This window comes from Erythrolamprus reginae, chromosome 2 (assembly GCF_031021105.1).
Source record: "Erythrolamprus reginae isolate rEryReg1 chromosome 2, rEryReg1.hap1, whole genome shotgun sequence".
Classification (NCBI taxonomy): domain Eukaryota; kingdom Metazoa; phylum Chordata; class Lepidosauria; order Squamata; family Dipsadidae; genus Erythrolamprus; species Erythrolamprus reginae.
In genome coordinates, this window is record NC_091951.1 from 233,855,922 (window position 1) to 233,878,771 (window position 22,850).

Genomic DNA, 22,850 nt, shown 5'->3' on the forward strand with positions numbered 1-22,850 from the left:
CAAAGTTCCTTGCTCAGCTGGTCATTGGATCTTTTGATATTTCAGTTTCCACTTCATAATTTATTAAGTAGCTATATATTCTTGTTATAAAAATTTTTTCCCTTCCTAATATTAGTTTATCAAGGGGTGTGTCCTGTGCCAATATTCCTTCGTTTTTGATGTTTTTTTGCCATTTTGAAAATATTAGCCTGTATGGCCAGCAGTCCAAAGTTATGTTCTGTTCTGTTAGCTCTTCCTTTGTTTTTATATTTCCTTCTGTATTTAGTAAGCGGTTGTAAGTTATCATGTTTTTTAATTCTGTTCTCAATATTATTAATAGGAAGAATTGATATATGTTATTTGTTTCATAAATTATTAAGAGTAAAGAACTAATATACGTTATTGTGTTTTATGGATTCCTCTGCTGAATATTCAGCAGGACAATAGGGTCCCTCTACCCATGGCTGACAAGTGTATTTAGCTATATATTCCATGACTTCAAACAGAGCCTTCCTGGCCTTGTTAATTTTCTCTGTGGTCTCTTTCATGAAGCCACTGGGAAGATCCTGGAAGGATGTGGCAGTAGAGAGGACAGCTTGTAGCTCTGTTAAATCGCACTGAGCCTGTTGGACTTTTTGTTGAAGATGTTCAGGAAGGCTCTGCAGGTTGGTTAAGACATTCTGGCAGACCTCCTGCATCTTCTGTGCAACAGTGTAGGATGTGGCTAGAGAATGGGATTCCATCTGTTATGAAACAAATGAACAAAAAGATCTGTTAATTGAACATCATAGGTGTTCATCTATGGCAGGGGTAGGCAAAGTTGGCTCTTCTGTGACTTATGGACTTCAACTCCCAGAATTCCTGAGCCAATCATGCTAGCTCAGGCATTCTGGGAGTTGAAGTGTACATGTCATAGAAGAGCCAACTTTGCCTACCCCTGATCTATGGGATTATCTGAAGGGAGGGAGGGGGTGGGGAGAGAGGTTGACAGACGGACATAGGGCAACTGAATATTCTTGTTTATGCATGGAGACACCATTGTTGATTGCCCTTCCCTTGATTTCAGCCATGCAGTACATGCCAGGTGGCAGAATTCAAATCTCCTCCCTCTTTTCTTCCCCAAGCAATTTTCTGTATGTTGTGTATGTTCTATAAAGGATCTTTGACCCAGCTCTTCATCTCAGCCTTTTCATACATCCTGAGAAACACACCAACTCTCTTCTGGCTCTGGGAATAATTTTTGCATAAATATATAGTTTGTTTAATAATGTTGCAAGATCCAATTTGCGTCAGCCACTGGGGATAAAGATTTAGTCCAGTGTTGCCGAAACTTTTTTGATCCGGGTGCCAAAAGGATGCGCTTGCAGATGATAGGGCGCGTGTGTGTACCCACACCTGTAACGCAATGCTCTCCCCTCCACACCCGCATGCACACAACCCCCCCCTGCGTTGCCCTTCCACACATGCGGACAGGCCTCACTGAAGCCTCCGGACTTCCAATAGGCTTTTAGGGACTTTTTTTGCCCTTGCCCAGGGTTCAGAAAAGCCTCCTGAAGCCTGGAGATGGCAAAAAAACAGGCCAGGAGGCTTTGTTCCAGTTTTTGCTGGAGCAAAATGGCTTCAGGAGGCTTTCCTGAACTCTGGGGAGAGCAAAAACAGCCATAAAGAAGGCACGAATCCCAGCGGCCAATTAGGTCCCACAGGGGTGGCCTTCTCCAGGTCCCATTGACCAAACAATGTCGGCTGGCAGGACCCAGGGGAAGAGCCTTCTCTGTGGTGGCCCCGACCCTCTGGAATCAACTCCCTCTAGAAATTCGACCAGCCCTCACTCTCCTCGCCTTCCATAAAATGTTGAAGACCCACTTTTGTCACCAGGTGTGGGGATAATTACCACCTTTCCCCCTCTTTTTAATTATGTTTTTGCCCTTACTGTATGATAGAGTAGGTTGAATGTGTGTGATTGCATAGTTAGGGATTTTATTATGTTATTAATACTTGCTTAAATTGATTTAATTTTTATTATTGGATTGGTAATGTATTGTACTACTGTTATGCTGTGAGCCGCCTCGAGTCTTCGGAGGGGGTGGCAGACAAATCTGATAAAGTATAAACCATAAATATCAGCGGACCAGTGGGCCCGAGCTGACAGAGGGCAATGCCTCACGTGCCGTCAGAAATGGCTTCGCATGCCACCACATGTGCCATAGGTTCGCCATCCCTGATTTAATCTGTTTAATAATGAATAATAATTACCAAATAAATCATAATTGTCTAGGTTTACCCAGTATGCCTAGCCACAAACCATGGTCAAGGCAGAATCTTCACTGAGCAATGGCCATTCCCTATTTTTTTAGTATCTTCAAAAGATGAATCATTCTCATGCTGAGATACCTCTGTCTGATTTGCTCCATTGCTCTGGTCCTGCTTAGGTTCTCCTTTGTACCATTCCTTCCACATTTGGTACATTTTTTCGTGACCTCTGTGAACTTTGTAGTCCAATTCCTCCTTGGTATATTGTAGCTACAAAAAAGCCAAAAAAAAAAAAAAAGGGAAAAGGGAAAGAAAAAAATCATGCACTCAAGCCTAGTGTTTTACGTTTGGCATCATAACTACAGTTTTGGCTCAAAGGCCAGAGCTATACATTCCCTACTCTTATCATAAGAGCCACAGCGGTGCAGTGGTTAGAATCTAGAACTGCAGGCTATTTCTGACGGCTGCTTGTGAAGCTGGTAAAATGAGGACCTAGTTTTTTGCGGGGCAAAATTCTGAGGGTAGTAATAGCTATTGCTATCTTCAATTATTCAGAAAAATCTCTTAAGGAACTTCCATCAAGTTTATTCAGGAAGTATCGGTAGCCCTTGACCTATAACTATTCATTTTGTGACTCTTCAAAGTTACAACAGCACTGAAAGTCCGAAATTACTCCGTTTTTTCTTGTTTTTCTGCATTTATTTATTTATTTATTTTGTCCAATACACAATGAGGGTTTTAGTGAGTATATATCAATACTGTATACACATAGTAAAATACATGATGAAGGTTATAGAGGAGATACTCATAGTAAAATATATCTAAGAAATAATAGAAAAGAAGATATAGGAATAGAATATATAGGAATAGAATATATAGAGTATATAGAATATAGGAATAGAATATATACATACAAATATATATATATTTGACACAAAATGTAACCCTTCCCTGGTACAGAGCTGAAGGGATTGGATACTGTAGCCTAGAGGATAATTCTCTGCCTTACAAGGCAAAGGTTGCAGGTTCAAGTCCCAGTGGGTATAGCTAGCTGATGAGGCCAAAATAAGGCCGAAATAGATCTATCCTAGTCTCCCTTAATTTTCAAATTCAGCTTAAACATGTGACACATACAGATAGAATTGTCGGCTATCAATAAAATTAACTGCCTTGGAAATGGCCCTGGGTTGGGCCGAGAGGCAAAAAAGGAGCTGTGATGTTCGTTCAATATACCAGGGTGATTCGACACAAAATGTAACCCTTCCCTGGTACAGAACTGAAGGGATTGGATACTGTAGCCTAGAGGATAATTCTCTGCCTTACAAGGCAAAGTTGCAGGTTCAAGTCCCAGTGGGTATGGCTAGCTGATGAGGCCAAAATAAGGCCGAAATAGATCTATCCTAGTCTCCCTTAATTTTCAAATTCAGCTTAAACATGTGACATATCTATATATATACATATACATATAGGAATAGAATATACCAATGAAAGAATAGAAGAAGACATATAGGAGATATAGGAGAGCAATAGGATAGGGGACGGAAGGCCCTCTCGTGCACTTGTACTCGCCCCTTATTGACCTCTTAGGAATCTGGATAGGTCAACCGTAGATAATCTAAGGGTAAAGTGTTGGGGGTTTGGGGATGACACTATGGAGTCCGGTAATGAGTTCCACGCTTCGACAACTCGGTTACTGAAGTCATATTTTTTACAGTCAAGTTTGGAGCGGTGAATATTAAGTTTAAATCTGTTGTGTGCTCTTGTGTTGTTGATACAAAATACATTATTTTGACTTTTTTCTGAACCATTCTTTCCTAGTCATTCTATGCTTCTGTAATACTTTTTCTTTCTTTATATATGATCTCTTATTGAATTGTAATAGTTTTCTTTAAAAAAAAAGAAAATATTTCCCCCCAACAGACAAAATAAATAAGAACCAGTGCACAATCAGCTGGGCATTTTTTCTTCATTTTATAATTGCTGTAGCCTTTCACATTAGCATTAATAAACAAGGCTCATTTTGGCCTGGGAACCTCAGAGGGCATTGCTAGTGATCTTCTAACATGACCAAAGTAGTTGTAGTGAATATTTGTGTGTGCGTGGGGGGGGGGGAAGGTTACTATTGGACAGAGGATTAAAGGAACAAATTGGAACTTCAAGCTTTGCAGATGTTTAAAGCATCCACCTCACCTTTTAAAATTCCTCCAGTGAGAGAAAATACTTAAATCTCTTTCAGCTTTGGATATTCCATTCCTCAAGCCCCATAAATGACCCCCCCCCCCAAAAAAAATTGGCATATGTCCGCTCATATTCCAGAGATACATGGATTTTCATCTGTCCTGGGGTCAGAGATTTACTTAAGTCCCTTAGAATTGAATTTTTCTTTACAGTAGTGAACTGCCCTAAAGCAGTCTCAACTTGGTATCTTGCAAGTATCTTACACCACATCTCTCATCCTCTCCCAGACACGGCCAGAATAGAAAAGCTGGAAAACTATTTTTGGAAGAGTGCTTCAAAGGTTTCTACCAACGCTCCTGCCTATTCCTCGAATAGAAATCAGACCATTAAAATGTACTAAGGTTGTGTGAAGAGTTCCAAACAAGCAATTATTCTGGAGTTATATTAACAAGCAATATTGAACAACACTGCTTTCTAATCAAAAAGTCACCAGCCTGAATTTGCCATTAATCCTTCCAGGTGAGTATTATGCACTCACTTAAGATCAGAGCATACAAGGCACTGCACTACATTGTTGCATGACAAAATGGCCATGCCAAATGGAGATTATACTGTATAATTACAATCCAGCACATCTGGAAAGCATCAAATTGGGGAACGTAGCAGAATTTTTTTTATTAATGAAAAGGTTGAATCCACATGAAGTCAAGCAAGAAGAACCTATGCACAAAAGATGAGCAGATTTGCTATAATACAAGAAAATGCTGATGTTTTTCCCCCCGTTCTGAATCTGATTAATGGATAACGTAGGTCTGTGTTTCTCAACCTTGGAAACTTTGACTTGATTCTCTGGATTTCAATTTCTACAATTCTTAGCAAAGGCCATCCTATCTGGAAGTTAAATTTCTTAACATCTTCAATGCTAAGAAAGATTGCTGTAGATAGACTGTTAAGCAAGAATCCAAGTGGAAGACACAATGCACAGTCCCTAAAAACAGCACTGCAGGCAGACTACCTGGTTAACATATACATTGTGCAAAGCCCTTGTTTTTAGACCAAATCCAAATCTACATAACTCAATCCAGTTGCTCATTAACCTTTTACTGGATACTAATGGTAGAACAAGATTTAGACACAGGAATATTTATATCCTGCCTTTGTCCTTTTCATAAGTAACTCAAGGCAGTGAACATACCCAATACTTTCTTCTCATTTCCCTACAACCATCACCCTGTGAGGTGGATTGGGCTCAGTGTGGGTGTGGCCCAAAGTGATTCAGCCAAATGAGTAGTGGCTATTACAGTTAGGTCATTGTAACCATCATTCATCATCAGCCCAATTTATCTTTTAATATATTTTAAATCAAATATCTTTTAAGAGTTTTGCTACGTACAGTATATTAAACGTCAGCTTCTTCAATAACATCTCTGAGAACCTGCAAATGACTCTATAGCAGTGATGGTGAATCTATGGCACAGGTGCTACAGGTGGCATGTAGAACGGTATCTGCTGGCACGCGAGCCATTTCCCCAGCTCAGCTTCAATGTGTATGTGTGTGCCGGCCAGATGATTTTTGCCTGTCACAGAAGCTCTGGGAGGGCATTTCTGGCTTCTGGAAAGCCTGCAGGGGGATGGGGGGGCATTTTTTACCTTCCTCTGGCTCCAGAGAAGCCTTTAGAGCCTGGGGAAGGTAAAACATGAGCCTACTGGGCCCACCAGAAGTTGAGAAACAGGCCATTTCCAGTCTCCAGGGGGTGGGGGAAGGCGTTTCGCCCTCCCCAGGCATTGCGTTATGGGTGTGGGCACTCATAGATGCACGATAACGCACATGCATGCTTTATTGGCACATGAGGGAAACAAGGTTCGCCATCACTGCTTTATAGAAAACAGTCTGCCTCCATTCCATGGCTGAATCAATGTCCCTGATTTCAGCTGTTTGGGCTATTTGCTAAAGAGACCATTCAGCAACTTACATGGTCCAACAAGGATGCTGTTTCTCGCCCAAGGTCTGACTATTCACCCTTTCCTTTTATTTCCCAAACATAGCACAGAATGACTGAGTTTCTTACCAAGTAAAAGAGCTGTTCAAGCTGGAGCAATGCCTGCTCTGCACCCAGTTTGATCTTTATCCGAGAATGCTGGTAGGCTCGACTACAGAGCTTCATCGACAAGGAACTCAGGCGCCTGTAGTAACTTGGCTCTCCTTCCTGATTTTCAAGAGAGGCTGCTCCAGAGCGGTCCGAAAATGCAATGGCAACTAAACAAACAACAATTAGATCAAAAGAGATCCCCATTCACAATCCCTGAGCTAATATTATCAGTCAGTTCATTTCACAAATAACATTCCTCACAACTAGGTTTCCGATAAATTTTAGCTAGTAGTCACTTTATTCCTCAAATAAATCCTCCTTGATTAAGCTTTGGGGAAATCTGAGCTATACTTCGAATAACTAAAAAAAAAAAGATTTCAATTCCTCTCCCTCATTGTTAATAATATTTAATTGAGGAAGTGAGGGGATTATTTTACCACATATACTACAATTTGGTGAGGAACCACAAAAAGAGATCAGCGTTGGCCCAGACTCCTTTTCACTGCCCTCCCTTCCCCAGCACTACACTATTATTACATTTTAGTGTAGTGAACCTAACCTTTATGCCGTGTAAAAATAAGATCCATAGGCTTTGTGAAACTGTTCAGTTAGATTTTGTGAAAGAGGGCAAGATGGTAAAATACAACCCTTTTGGTGGAGATGGGTAGGTATATACATTTGATCAATAAATAAAATGATATTTACCAGGCTCCCCATCAATCATCTGCCACACTTTAGGACAGTGTTTCTCAACCTCAGAACTTTTAAGATGTGTGGTCTCTAACTCCCAGAATTCTGTGGGATGCTAGCTAGGGAATTCTGGGAAATGGAGTCCACAATCGTAAAAATTGCTGAGATTAAGAAACACTGCTTTAGAATGTTTTTCGTAAAGTCAGAGCATTCATTTCATAAGCCTGATAAGCCTGTACTTTTGTTTGCTAAAATGTGATCCAATTTTTTTTTTTAAGTAAAGCATTTCATTTTTGGTGACCTTACACCAAAATTGAATGGCCAATGAGTAATAATGATAGTGATGACTTGTTATGGCTTTGAAATTTTTAGATTGGTTGAATCTGCAATGCCCAATAGGCTACCAATTTCTCCTGCCAAAGAATACCAGCACAAAGAAATCAGCCAGTCCTGATCTACGTGGAAAGTATGGTTTTATTTTGGCTTTGAGGAATTGTTCTCTCTCTCTATCCCTTTATCTTCCCCTCCTTACATAGCAATTCGTTTTAATGTATTGCTTTAAGGGGGTAGAAAGGCCCATGCCTTTCATTTAGGTTAGGTGACAATAAGTTTTCAATAGTCTCCACAACAGAGGAGAAATAACAGATACCCTTTTCACTTAAGTCTTCAACCTAACCTTTGCATATGTCTTAAAATCAGCTGTAGCAAGGAAGATCAGCTGGAAAGAGGATCGACAGAGGGATTTGAAAGAAAATTTATAAGATGATAAGCCTGTACTTTGATTTGCTAAAATGTGACCCATTTTTTAAAAAAGTAAAATTGGTTCTATTCAGGAGTTTATGCATTGGATGCCTGGATTTGATTCTTAGAATACTTTATTCTCTAATAAAGTACATTTAGCCACGCCTCTACTTGTCCTAGTTCATTTCTATACAACTGACTGAGGGCACCCGCCGTCTCTTACATATATGGTCTCCTCCCCTGTCTATTCCTGTGATGGAGAACCTATGGAGCGCATGCCACAGGTGGCACATGGAGCCATAGCTGAGGGCACATGAGGCCCTCCATGAACAGACAAACTGGAAGTTCGTTTATCTGAACTTCTAGTTTGTCCATTGGGCCGTTTTTTGCATTCCAGAAGCTTTAGGAAACCTAAGGTTGAAGAACAGCCCATTAGGAGCATGCATGGCATGTATTTGGTGTGCATGGGATGGTGTTTGTGGGACAAAATTAGAAAAAGGTTTGCCATCACTGATCTATTTCGTGTCAATGCTGCACACTGCATGTCCTTTGGCACAAAGATCTACCTGTTGCTGGAAATGCAATTTACAACAGTTCATTTAGTGACAGTTCAAAGTTGCAATGGCACTGGAAAAAAGGGACATATGACCATTTTCAAACCTACGACCACTGCAGCCTAAACAAGCAAAATCAATGGAGAAGCCAGATTCACTTAGCAACGTGGTGGCTAATCTAACAACTGCAATGATGAACTTACAGCAGCGGCAAGAAAAGTCATAAAATAGGGCAAAACTCACTTAGCAACAGAAAGTTCGGGCTCAATTGTAGTTGTAAGTCAAGGGCTATCTGTGTAAGCAGCTTTTATCTTAGATAAGATCATTCAGTTCCTCTATATAGGCTAAATAAAATCACACACAATGGGCTTAGGTTACGTCATGGATGATCGAATATGGTTTGTTGAATAAGCCACAATTACTGGCTCATCATATCAGTTGGGTCTTTCAGATTTCGCATCACTCACTGACAAGCAAGAGCTCTCTAGGCAAGAGATTTTCCCTATCAAAATTAACAGCGCTCAATTTTAAGAAAAATTACCTACAAAATATTAGATTCCATGGTTTTTAAAAATAACTAATCTAATCTGTTTAGCATACCTAAGTCCTTGGAGAAGGGCGGCATACAAATCTAATAAATAATAATAATAATAATACCTCCCCATGCTTACTTCTGACATATTTTCAATATTGTATATCTTTACTAGGCCAGCATATGCATTCTTGGTCTACTTTTCCTAGCTAATGCCTTTCAGATGTTTTAAACTTTACTCAAATGAAGAAGTTTTAAAAACTGAATGAATGAAAGAAGAAATGCTGTTAGTTGGTTAACATAGAAACATAGAAGACTGACGGCAGAAAAAGACCTCATGGTCCATCTAGTCTGCCCTTATACTATTTCCTGTATTTCATCTTACAATGGATATACGTTTATCCCAGGCATGTTTAAATTCAGTTACTGTGGATTTACCAACCACGTCTGCTGGAAGTTTGTTCCAAGGATCTACTACTCTTTCAGTGAAATAATATTTTCTGACGTTGCTTTTGATCTTTCTCCCAACTAACTTCAGATTGTGTCCCCTTGTTCTTGTGTTCACTTTCCTATTAAAAACACTTCCCTCCTGAACCTTATTTAACCCTTTAACATATTTAAATGTTTCGATCATGTCCCCACTTTTCCTTCTGTCCTCCAGACTATACAGATTGAGTTCATTAAGGCTTTCCTGATACGTTTTATGCTTAAGACCTTCCACCATTCTTGTAGCCCGTCTTTGGACCCGTTCAATTTTGTCAATATCTTTTTGTAGGTGAGGTCTCCAGAACTGAACACAGTATTCCAAATGTGGTCTCACTAGCGCTCTATATAAGGGGATCACAATATCCCTCTTCCTGCTTGTTATACCTCTAGCTATGCAGCCAAGCATCCTACTTGCTTTTCCTACTGCCCGACCACACTGCTCACCCATTTTGAGACTGTCAGAAATCACTACCCCTAAATCCTTCTCTTCTGAAGTTTTTGCTAACACAGAACTGCCAATGCAATACTCAGATTGAGGATTCCTTTTCCCCAAGTGCATTATTTTACATTTGGAAACATTAAACTGCAGTTTCCATTGCTTTGACCATTTATCTAGTAAAGCTAAATCATTTACCATATTACAGACCCCTCCAGGAATATCAGCCCTATTGCACACTTTAGAGTCATCGGCAAATAGGCAACTATCTCAGCTATTGTATACATTTACTTTTGGATTAAAAAATTAACTGTTTTACGGTTTTAGAATTATATGCCATCCAGGGTCACTTGGCAGAGATAGATAGCTGTAGAAATAAAAGAAGTTAATAAATTTAGAGGTCAAACTTATTAAAATGTGGATAATCAAGAGAGGGAACCGCATAGTTTTACAAAATTCCTCATCCGTGATTGGCAGAAAGTGCTCTAATAAGTCATCCGATTTGAAGATAATCTTGTCAACACTACTCGCCATCATCTGTGCCATGTCGATATCCATAATGGTGTCCACAGCACTCCTCGCTGAACACAATGTTAATTCCATGCTCTCCGCGGCAGCTTCAATGCTTATATCTAGCATGGTATCCATAATGTCCTTTACTTCAGTTAATTTGGTATAAATAGATTCAATGGCATTTGTCATGATCTGGCAGTGAAAATCCAAAAACAGAAGAATGAAGAAAATCGACAGAATTAAGCACCAGCGCATATATACTGTATCTTCCTCTCTAAATTTGGGTTACTGTGTTCCCCCAAAGTAAGACCCTGTCTTATGTTGTTTTGAACCCTGAAATAAGCATTTGGTCTTATTGCCAATCACTCAAAATCCCGATTATCAGGGGATGTCTTATTTTGGGGAAAACAGGGTATGTGTCGTTTTTGCATCCAATTTGAATTTTATTTGTTCAGTTTGCTTTTAGTGCAGCAATTACCTTTAAAAAACAACAATAACAAATATACAGATAGTCCTCAACTTACAACCACAATTGAGCCCAAATTTCCATTAGCTAAGCAAGGCAGTTAAGCGAGATTTGTCCCATTTTAAATCTTTTGCCATAAAAGTTAAGCAAATTATGTAGTTGTTAAGTGAAACTGACAATGACATTGTTAGATGTCAGCTGGTAAGATTAGAAATTGTGATCACACAAGACACAGACAGTGCAACTGTCATCTATACATGCCAATTGCCAAGCACCCAAATTTTGATCATGCAACCATGGGGATGTTGTAATGGTCATTAATTGTGAAAACCTCTTAAGCTACTTTTTTCAGTGCCATTATTAACTTGGAATGGGCACTAAATGAATGGTTGTTAAGTAGAGGACTATCTGTGCACAAACCAAATTGATTAGCATGTTCTAAGATTACTGAGAAATGGGTCAGGGTAAGAAATGAAACAAAGATTCCCAAGAAAAAACTTTTATTTATGAAAATACCCGCAAAGCCAGTGAAATGCTTTATAAATCTGGAACTCAATTACCCTGCTAATAGGAGTAATGATGCTGCTGAACCTAGGGAGCGCATGTCAAATATGGCATGTTTTGGGTAACACACCAGTGTTTACCAACACCTAACAACTATTCTCAAAAGCACATGCTGTTCTCATGCAATTATGTGACATCTTGGGAGCTGCATGAGAATGGGGGTATGTGTGCGTTGCCATGCAGCCTCTGGAGGTTGTGCGAGGGGGCCACGCTTTTGCACAACCTCTGGAGGCTCTAAAAATCAGGCAAGTATCAGATAGTTTTCAGAAGCCACAGAACCTACACAAAAAAAGAATGTGAGGCCTCGTGTGACCTGGAGCTGCCTCAGAGACCTGTCAACAGAAAAAACACCACCTGAAGGTAAATGACATGGCAGATTCTGAGGAATCGCACAATTGTTTGATACTTTTCAAAATATGTAAAAAATTCTTTCTCATGTGTTTTTTGTGTGACACACACACGTAAGAGTCCCCCTCTGATGGAGATAGGCAATTCAGAAATGTGAATAAATAAAATAAAAACGTTAACTGTTTTCCAAAATGTTGACATGCCAAGCCCAAACGTTTTACCCTCACATAGACCCTACTAAACATAAGGGGCTGTTTTACATTTTTTATAAAAAAGGCAAAAAAGCATTTTAAAATGTTTGCTGGAGGAATCCTACTAGTCCAAAAATTTGGAAGGTGAAATATTTAAAGGAGAAAATAAAATGTCTTTTTTTTCCACCCACAGGAAGAAAAGGCTGGTTGGCATTTCAGCATGACCTGGTTGGTTCAGCACCTGCTGATAACAGCTATGTCTGAAATCCATTCTCATGAAGTTGATCACTTATCTCTTGTACTGACTACGGTAGAGAGAGAAAGAGAATTTGTGGTCTTCTAAGTCTTGCTGAATTACAGTGCCCTGCATCCTTCACATTCCCTGTCCTAAGGACGTTGGGAGTTTGAAATTCAATGAAATGTAAAATGTCACATGTTGGTTACATGAATCTACACAGATAGATATGATATTTATATTTATGATATTTATATTTATTTACTTACATATTTACTTACTTATTCCAAAACGGAGTCAGAGCTGCTAACACGTAAGATAAATACAACAATAGTAAAATAGGGAAATAGAACAATCAGATTAAAATCAATAATATAATAAAACAGTATCCTAAAAGAACCATGCATACACTGCAGTCAATCTAATATTATGGAAGGTCAAGTGATTACCTGGTCCACCGTCTGTTGCATAATAGGATATTTGTGTTGTAGCCTGTAAAGATTCCTACAGGCAAACATATTTGCAAAAGAAACTGTAAACAGTAAAGATGAAAAAAAGATTTGATTACTTAAAAGATTCCCAGTTATGTTCAACAACTGGATTCTAGTTGCATTTGGTTTTTATGCTACTTAGAATTTACAAAAGGCCTATATTGTTTTATGCTGCAGTGTAATGATAAAGGAAAGCAATCACATAAAGGTGGGATTGCAATGCTATGCACTCATTTAGGTAAAGGGTGGGTTCTAACTTACCTCGTTGCCATTCGCTTCCTCCTGCGCCATGTGGGCGTGTGCGCGCAAAGCGCAGGGGCCCAAAATTTGCAAAATATTTTTTTTTTAAAGCCAAAAACAAGATGGCGGCTCATGCGCAGTGCCGGAAACTTGGCTTTTGCGGAAAGCAATAGACATCACAATCTCTGGAACGTTTTAATTTTTTTTTATTGTACTAAGCTACAGTAATTCATCTGTTTTGTCCATGGTCTTGTAATAGGTCTGTATTGTTCTTCACACCCACCCACCCCGGAACTTTAATCCCAGAGAGTAGAAAGTAGGGAACTCAGTCTCGGAAAAGTTCTGGTTTCTCTTGGATTTTGAGATACCGTAAATTGCAAGATACACACGAAAGGGGAGAATTTTGTTAATCAGTAATAGAAGATTCTCTCCCCTCTCCCGCCCACTCTCAATTAATAAAGATCAGAAACTATATTGCAAACAAGGACCAGGCACTATTCAAAGATGTCTCCGTGGTCATGTGGCCGGCATGACTAAACACCAGAGGCACACCGTTACCTTCCCACGAAAAGTGGTTCCACGTTCGGCTTCGGGAGACAGCTGGGAAGCCGCGCGGCTGTTTTAAAAGGTGACAGCCGGGCTGGGGGGCTTCCCAGCAACCTCCCGAACCGAACCCGGGGTTCAGAAAAATTTTGCCTCTTCTTACGAACTTTGTTCGAGTTACGAACCGGCATTCGGGAGGCTTCTGGGAATCCCTGCCGCCCGGCTATCACCTTTTAAAACAGCCGCGCGGCTTCCCAGCAGTCTCCCAACGCCGGTTCGTAACTCGAAAAAAGTTCGTAAGAAGAGGCAAAATTTTTCTGAACCCCGGGTTCGGTTCGGGATGTTGCTGGGAAGCCCCCCAGCCCGGCTGTCACCTTTTAAAACAGCCGCGCGGCTTCCCAGCTGTCTCTCGAAGCCGAACGCGGAAGTTCGGCTTTGGCGTTCGGCTTCAGGAGACAGCTGGGAAGCCGCGTGGCTGTTTTAAAAGATGACAGCCGGCCTGGGGGGCTTCCCAGCACCCCCCCGAACGCCGAACCCGGGTTCGGGGGGGAGCTGGGAAGCCCCCCAGGCCAGCTGTCACCTTTTAAAACAGCCGCGCGGCTTCCCAGCAGTCGCCGAAAGCCGGTTTTTTGTGTGTGTGGGGAGGGTTTCGTTGCACGGATTAATTGACTTTACATTGTTTCCTATGGAAACAATGTTTCGTCTTACGAACCTTTCGTCTTACGAACCTCCTCCTTGCACCAAATAAGTGCGTATCATGAGGTATTACAGTATTTGATTCCATACATTTAGCTTACTGTAATGTGATTTGTTTGCTTTGGGCTGATCTTTATTCTTGCACTTTTGCCAACTAGCTGTGTTTGTACAAATTATTCAGATTTTGATTCTTATTATTTACAAGTCAATAGCTCGGGTGTTTTCAACAAAAGACTTACACCCTCAACAAAGCAAATGTTTTAATCCTGATTCTACAGTTATCAGCATAACTTTCTTTCAAAGTAATCAGAAATTGTTGGCATTTCTGAGAATTACAGGTGGGCCTCAACTTACCACAATTGAACCCAAAATTTATGTTGCTAAATGAGAAATTTGTCATAAATTTACAGTGACCATATCTGTCCTTTATTAAAAAGGGCAATCTTTTACTTTTTTTAAAAAAAAACTGTCCTTTAGACTTTTTAAAAAATTAATTCTTATTTTGGGTTTTGCTATTTCATTTTTGTTCATACTACAGAGTTATAAACACAAAGAATTAAATGTTTGTATTCTTATGAACCTCTTTCAGATTTATCCCTTTTGGGGATTATACTTTATTTTTTTCCAAGGGGGGAGCGTGCAAGACCGGCGGCAATGGAGCGAGACTACGCGCTTCATTGCTGCTGCCGGAATAGTGTTTCCACCCATTCTGGGTCCTGCCCATCCCTACGTAGCGGTCTCTTGGAGTTCCGCATTCCCTGCAGGCTTTTCACAGCCACCTACCAACTCACCTCTGGAGGTGCCTGGAACTGGTTCTTTGTCATTCCGTTTGAAGAAATCATATAGAACTGTGATGTCAAACCTTTTTTCCCTTTGGTGCCGATAGTGCTATTGCACCTGTGTGAGTGCCCACACCCATAATTCAATGCCTGGAGAGTTCAGAAATTGCCTTGCCTGCCCCCCTGGAGGCCCTCTGGAGGCCCATTTCCCAACTTCTTCTGGGCCCGGTAGGCCCGTTTGTCACCCTCCCCAGGTTCCAGATTCTTCCCCGGAGCCTGGGGAGGGCAATTTTGCCCTACCCGATTCCCCTCCGAAGCTTTCCGGAAGCCAAAAATGTCCTCCCAGAGCCTCTGTATGGGGCAAAAATCAGCTGGCCGATGCGTGCCTGTGTGCTAGAGCTGAGCTAGGGTAAGGGCTCGTGTGCCAGCAGATATGACTCCGTGTGCCACCTGTGCCATATGTTCACCATCATTGGTATAGAATGTTTGAAATGAGATAATACAGCTTTTATCCCTGACATGAGGAAATATTTTTTTTAAAAAACTCTGTAGATTAGATTTATTGGATTTATATGCCGCCCCTCTCCGCAAACTCGGGGCGGCTCACAACAACAATAAAACAGTACATAATAACAAATCCAATGCCCACCAATCTAATTACAGTTTAAAATTAATAAATTTATAAAACAATCCCGATGTATATAAAAACAGACACACAGTCAATCAATCAATGGCAAAACAACATGGGCAAGGGGGGATGTTTAGTTCCCCCATGCCTGACGGCAGAGGTGGGTCTTAAGGAGTTTACGAAAGGCAGGGAGGGTGGGGGCAGTCCTAATCTCAGGGGGGAGCTGGTTCCAGAGGGTCGGGGCCCCCACAGAGAAGGCTCTTCCCCTGGGTCCCGCCAGACGGCATTGTTTGGTCGACGGGACCCGGAGAAGGCCGACTCTGTGGGACCTAACCGGTCGCTGGGATTCGTGCGGCAGGAGGCGGTCCCGAAGATATTCTGGTCCGGTGCCATGAAGGGCTTTATAGGTCATAACCAACACTTTGAATTGTGACCGGAAACTGATCGGCAACCAATGCAGACTGCGGAGTGTTGGAGTGATATGGGCATACTTAGAAACGCCCATAATTGCTCTCGCAGCTGCATTCTACACGATCTGAAGTTTCCGAACACTTTTCAAAGGTAGCCCCATGTAGAGAGCGTTACAGTAGTCGAGCCTCGAGGTGATGAGGGCATGAGTGACTGTGAGCAATGACTCCCGGTCCAAATAGGGCCGCAACTGTCGCACCAGGCGAACCTGGGCAAACGCCCCCCTCGCCACAGCTGAAAGATGTTTCTCTAATGAGAGCTGTGGATCGAGGAGGACGCCCAAGTTGCGGACCCTCTCTGAGGGGGTCAATAATTCCCCCCCCAGGGTAATGGACGGACAGATAGAATTGTCCTTGGGAGGCAAAACCCACAGCCACTCCGTCTTGTCTGGGTTGAGTTTGAGTTTGTTGACACCCATCCAGGCCCCAACAGCCTCCAGGCACCGGCACATCACTTCCACTGCTTCGTTGACTGGATATGGGGTGGAGATGTACAACTGGGTATCATCAGCGTATTGATGATACCTCACCCCATGCCCTTGGATGATCTCACCCAGCGGTTTCATGTAGATATTAAATAGCAGGGGGGAGAGGATCGACCCCTGAGGCACCCCACAAGGGAGAAACCTAGAGGTCGACTTCTGACCCCCCACTAACACCGACTGCGACCGACCAGAGAGGTAGGAGGAGAACCACTGAAGGACAGTGCCTCCCACTCCTAGCCCCTCCAGCCGGCGCAGAAGGATACCATGGTCGATGGTATCGAAAGCCGCTGAGAGGTCAAGGAGCACCAGGACAGAGGACAAGCCCCTGTCCCGGGCCCGCCAGAGATCATCCATCAACGCGACCAAAGCAGTTTCCGTGCTGTAGCCGGGCCTGAATCCAGACTGCTGGGGACCTAGATAATCGGCTTCTTCCAAGGACCGCTGGAGTTGGAGTGCCACCACCTTCTCAACAACCTTCCCCATAAAGGGAAGGTTGGAGACTGGACGGTAGTTATTAAGCACGGCTGGGTCCAGGGAGGGCTTCTTGAGGAGGGGGCGCACAAGCGCTTCTTTATAGAGTGATGGAAAAACTCCCCTCCCCAAGGAAGCGTTGGTAATCTCCTGGGCCCAGCTCCGTGTCACCTCCCTGCTGGCCGAAACCAACCAGGAGGGACACGGATCCAGTAAACAGGTGGCGGAACTCACAGCTCCAATGGCCTTGTCCACTTCATCAGGTGTCACCAAGTCAAACTCCTCCCAGACAGATGGATAAAGACGTTTAGCCCCAGTCACCTCGACTGACTCGTTGTCAGTCGACTCTGTTTTACAATTGGAGTCGAGGTCCGCTCGGATCCGAGCGATTTTATCAGCGAAAAACGTGTTAAAATCCTCGGCACTACTCTGCAAGGGCTCCCCAACCCCCCTCTGATTAAGAAGGGAGCGGGTCACCCTAAACAGAGCGGCCGGGCGGGATTCCGCTGACGCAATCAAGGCGGAATGATACGCGCATCTTGCCGCCTTGAGCGCCACTTTGTAAGTCTTAATATGAGCTCTTACAAGTGTTCGGTCGGATTCGGACTTACTCTTCCTCCATCGCTTCTCTAGACGTCTCTTCTGGCGTTTCAACACCCGGAGCTCCTCGTTGAACCATGGAGCTCTACGGGGTCTAGTGCCACGGAGAGGTCGCAACGGCGCAATCCGGTCAAGAGCCTCCACTGCAGCCTTGTTCCAGGCCTCAGCAAGAGACTCTGCCGAACTGTGGACGAGTGTATCTGGAATAACCCCAAGCGCCGTCTGGAAACCTTCTGGATCCATCAGGCGTCTGGGGCGGAACCTCCTAATTGGTTCCGCCTCCCTGCGGGGAAGGATTGGAGCCAGGAAGTTAAGCCGCAGTAGGAAATGATCTGACCACGACACAGGCAACATTTCTAAGCCCCTTAATCTCAGATCATTACTCAGTTGCTCAGAGAGGAATATCATATCGGGTGCGTGTCCACCCTCGTGAGTCGGACCCTGAACTACTTGAGTCAGGTCCATGGCTGTCATGGTGGCCATGAACTCCTGTGCCAGTCCAGAGGAACCGCCGAGTGACGGTAGATTGAAGTCCCCCAGGACGATAAGTCCGGGGAACTCCACCGCCAACCCGGCCACCTCCTCGAGCAGCACAGGCAGGGCTGTTGACACGCAGCTGGGAGGCAGGTACGTGAGTAACAAACCCACCTGAACCCCTAAGTCCAACTTCACCAGGAGGGACTCGCAACCCGCAACCTCTGGAGCAATGAGCCTACGCAGGCCAAGACTCTCCCTGGCTATAATAGCCACTCCTCCCCCCCTTCCCTGAGGTCGAGGTTGGTGCCAGACCCGAAACCCAGCTGGGCAAATTTCAGAGAGAGGGACTCCTCCCTCCGGGCCCAGCCAGGTTTCGGTCACACAAGCCAGGTCGGCCTCCTCATCCAGGATTAAATCCCGGATGAGGAGAGCTTTATTTACCACCGACCTGGCATTGAGTAGCAACAACTTGAGCCCAGGGCCAGAATCACACTCATCACCAGTGCCTTGAGTTAAGCTCATGGAGCCGGAAGAAGGGATTGCTACTAAGCAGCGATCCCTCCTTTCCCTGGAACGGCTAGCTCCATGGCTTCCGCCATACCTGCCTCTCCCCAGCAAGACCGGAATATTTTGACCCTCTGCCACCCCAGAGATAGGTGCCCCCTCCCCTCCTGCCTCTCCAGCGTCAGGTGTGCCAAGGGTATTATTTAAAACATAACCATTCAATTCATACATACTATAATCCCACCCACCAAACCCATTCCATTCACTGTCCCCCTCCCACCCATCCCCACTAAATTCATTCCCATAAAAATCCATTGCTAAAAAACCCTAATAATTAATTTAAAAAATTAAATTATTAAAAAACACTACCCTTAAAATCAATTAATTAAAAAGCAGTAAATATAAAAGCATTAATATAAACATCAAATAGGAAATATAAGTTAATTATTAAATAATAATGAAGGCAAAGAACAGCAACAAGAGGGAACCACACTCCAGGCTAACTGGTGTCTTGGTCTCAAAGTGTCTTAAAGTGTCTTAAAGCCAATGTCTTAATCTTAAAGTGCAATAAAAGTGCAATAAAAGAGTGGACTTCTCAGTGTTGGCAACTGCCATTAACCGGCACTCCAGGGTCTGACTCTTATCTTGTTTGGGATTGTTCCAAGTTCTCTCCCTGTAGCAGTCCCAATAATCGCTGGTCGCCCAAATCTCCCCCCAAGAGTTCTAGTTCTGTTGGGCGACATCTCCGAATCCCCACAGCTTCCGCTGCTCCATACGGCTCTCAAATCTCTTCTGAGCAGCCTCCACATAGCCCCGACAGAGATAATAATTGGTTGGCAGTTCAGATTCCACTGCCAGGCAGCATCCCCTTCGACACCAGGCGCCCCCACCATTTGGCGTCCTGGCATCTGAGATCTGCCTTGTCCGGTAAGCCAGGGCTAGCAGGGCTGTGTAATCCGATCCTGGTCAGCTGCAGATCGGCGCGTCAGGCAGGAGGCAATGAGCGGCTCGATTTCTCAGCCTCTCAATCTCTCCTCGTAGCTGTCATTTCCTGAGTCCCAGCCGCTCCCAGCTGACTCTCGGTGTCCTCAATGCCTCTGTCGCTTTCTCTCCTGTCGGTTCATCTCACAATTCTCCCACCAACGACAGGCAGTTAAGTGGCAAACAGATATCAAGCAGTTGCAGAGGAGGATGGCTCAGACGGCAAGCGGCTAAGGGCGGGGGGGGGGGCGGCTCAAGTTGTAACGGCGGCCGCCATTTTCGGCGTCACAGCTGGCCCCAGCGGGTCAAGTTGTCTCTCGAACGCCTCTCCAGCGCCTCCAGCATTTCCCCAGTCAGGATCCTCCAGCACGGGCACTTCTCCCCTCTCCGATGTTATGAAAGATAAGTTGCTGTGTTTGTTAAAAAAGCCTCCATATTTTGATGTTCCCCCGTAGTCCAGCGGAGCAACGGAACACTCCTCCCTGTTGCTAAGCTGGATTAAGTAGGCGGACCCTCCTGCTTCGCCGCCGGTCCTTGAAAACACTTTTTCCCGCTCGCGATCCCCTTGTTCCTCTTCAGTCGACCCAGAGTCCTGCCATAGCTCAGCCCCCGTTCCCGGGGGGGGGGGAAATGCAGGGTTGTCGTCAGCCCGCGTCCTTCTCTTTTTCACCAGCGGCGCTGCCTCCTTCTCTGTAAAATTGGTAGCTGTTTAGATGTTCTTTAAGAATTACTACTTCAGTAGCTTTTGTATTATGTACATTTGTATGTTTGTGTGTTTGTGTATGATCTCCTATAGTCGAACCCCCTCCTCGAGCATGAGAACTTAGAGCTGGCGAAGGTTTTTCTTATTTTAAATGTTCCGGGCGGGCTGGCAGGGGATTGGGAGCGCACGTGCCCGACATTGAAAATCACCTTCACCTGCCTCTGATGTGAGAAAAACGGAGAGAGAACGAGAGAGAGTGAGAGCAACAGACAGAGTAAGATAGAGAGAAAGTAAGAATAAGAGAGAGAGAGAAAGAGGGGGAGAGAAAGAGAGATAGCAAGAGTGAGAGAACAAGAGAGGGAAAGAGTGAGAGAGAGTAAGAGAGAGTAAGAAAGAAAAAGAGAGATGAGAGAGGAAAGAAAAGAGTGAGAGAGGAAGAAAGAAAGAGATGAGAGAAGAAGGAAGTGAGGAAGAAAGAGAGAGAGAGATGAGAGAGGAAGGAAAAGAGAGAGGAAGAAAGAAAGAGAGATGAGAGAGGAAGGAAGAGAGTGAGAGTGAGGAAGAAAGAAAGAGAGATGAGAGAGGAAGTGAAAAGTCAGGACTCCGGTAGCTTAAATCAGAACTGGTTTATTCATAACGAGGTAAAATACAAGCAGTGGAACGGTAGTCATCCGAATGAATGCAACGGCTAGTCCGTTGCCCTATTTATACGCTTAAAAACGGCGGGCTTTTTCAACTGACAACAATTTAACTTTCGCGGCTATTTTCCGAATAGCCGCGTCTTAACCAATCACCGAATTTCTGTGAATATTTTTAAACAAACACAACAGGAAGGAAGAGTGGAACAAAGAAACAGAGAGAGAGATGAGAGAGGAAGGAAGAGAGAGAGAGAGAGGAAGAAAGAGAGAGAGATGAGAGAGGAAGGAAGAGAGTGAGAGGAAGAAAGAGAGAGAGATGAGAGAGGAAGGAAGAGAGTGAGAGGAAGAAAGAGAGAGAGAGATGAGAGAGGAAGGAAGAGAGTGAGAGAGAGGAAGAAAGAAAGAGAGTGAGAGAGAGGAAGAAATAAAGAGGTTCTTTTAATAAAAAAGAAGGGATTTATTTATTTATTTATTTATTTATTTATTTATTTATTTATTTTTCTATGCCGCCCAGTCCCGAAGGGACTTCTGCTCAGACACTATACTTTTCCGCCCACACCGAAAAAAAATTAGAGGGAACACTGCACAAGCCTGACAATAATGTGGAAAAGTGGTCATCTTTACCACCTCACTTTTCCTCAACTTCAACAAGCAAGGTGAGTCAGCTTTGGATTATGAGAGTGTGTCTCTAATTAACACAAATGTTTGGTGGGAGGCAGGTTTTAAAGCCCCAGCTCAGCAAGTGCCCCCACTCAGGTGGCTTCAGCCTTTGGATCCAATAATCCACCTATGGCAACTGCTTCACAGTTACTACTGCTAGTTAGTAATATAACAGCCTTGCCTACTACACCTGGCATTCAGGTAGGGCAACAACCAAGGACTGTCCAAACAGCCCAGGCACCAATATTGGATCCTAACAATATTCAAAATATTATTGCCCAATACTATACAACAGTGTATGGCTGCTTTTCAGCAAATGGCTGTTTTTCCACTCTACATGGTGATTACCGGAGCTTGCTCTAGTCACCCACAAAACCAGGCCCAGCCTCTGCTGAACCAGCCTTCTTTGCAACACAAATCTTTGGAGGATTAGAGGATCATAATTATTCAGCTACCTCAGATAATGAGAGCCAAGCCTCAGCAATGGAAGAGGCAGAGTGTCAGGATGAGGCCCTCTCTGCTGATGAAGCTTTACCAATAGAGCAGCCTACTCCTGCAGGCCTTTTCCCACCAGCCTTATTTAAATCACTTCTCCAGAAGGCCTCTGGCCTGGCCAAGCCTCCTATCACAGGAACTGGAAGCAAAGCTTCTACTTCCCATTCCATATATTGCTGAACAAGTCCAGACAGTGGCCCTTATTCCAGCTCCTCAGCTGTTCATTGATAACATTCAGAAGCAGTTCACTCTTCCTGTGGCAGACTCAATACCTCCAACTTTTGACAAGAAGCATTTCAATGTAGCTCTTGAGCTAGCAAACTTGCTCAAGCCCCTAACTTATCACCTACAGTTAACAACAATGGCAAAAAAAAGATAGTAAAATGGGGCAAAACTCACTTAACAAATGTCTCAGGTAAGAACTGAAAGTTTGGGTTCAATTCTGGTCATAGGTTGAGAACCACCTCTATAACTCATATTAGCTTTCCTAGGGCTAAGATTCCAGGCTTTCCCTCCCGTCTGTCCTTCCACTCCCAGCTCCCAAATTTCCAACTTCTCTTCCAGCCAACAATATAAACAGGAAGGAGGACCCCTGTGTTATTGATTGATGGTTATAAGAGCCAATCAGCATTCACTGAATTTGTGGGTAATAGGGAATGGCCTTTCCCAACACAAGGCCTCCAAATCAGGCCTGAGATGAGATATGTTGAGATTTGGTCCATGCTGTTTGTCCTCCTGT

General features: G+C 43.5%; 1 protein-coding gene across 1 annotated transcript; it reads right to left on the minus strand.

The window, feature by feature from the left end:
* Positions 1-368: 368 nt before the first annotated feature.
* LOC139159536 (perilipin-3-like) lies at positions 369-14,947 on the minus strand. The gene is made up of 6 exons (XM_070736848.1): positions 14,893-14,947; positions 12,703-12,779; positions 10,389-10,641; positions 6,477-6,664; positions 2,371-2,499; positions 369-722 (listed from the first exon to the last, which is right to left on the minus strand). Exons 1-6 carry the CDS (start codon positions 14,945-14,947, stop codon positions 369-371), a joined length of 1,056 nt encoding a protein of 351 aa, XP_070592949.1.
* Between the last annotated feature and the right edge of the window lie 7,903 nt (positions 14,948-22,850).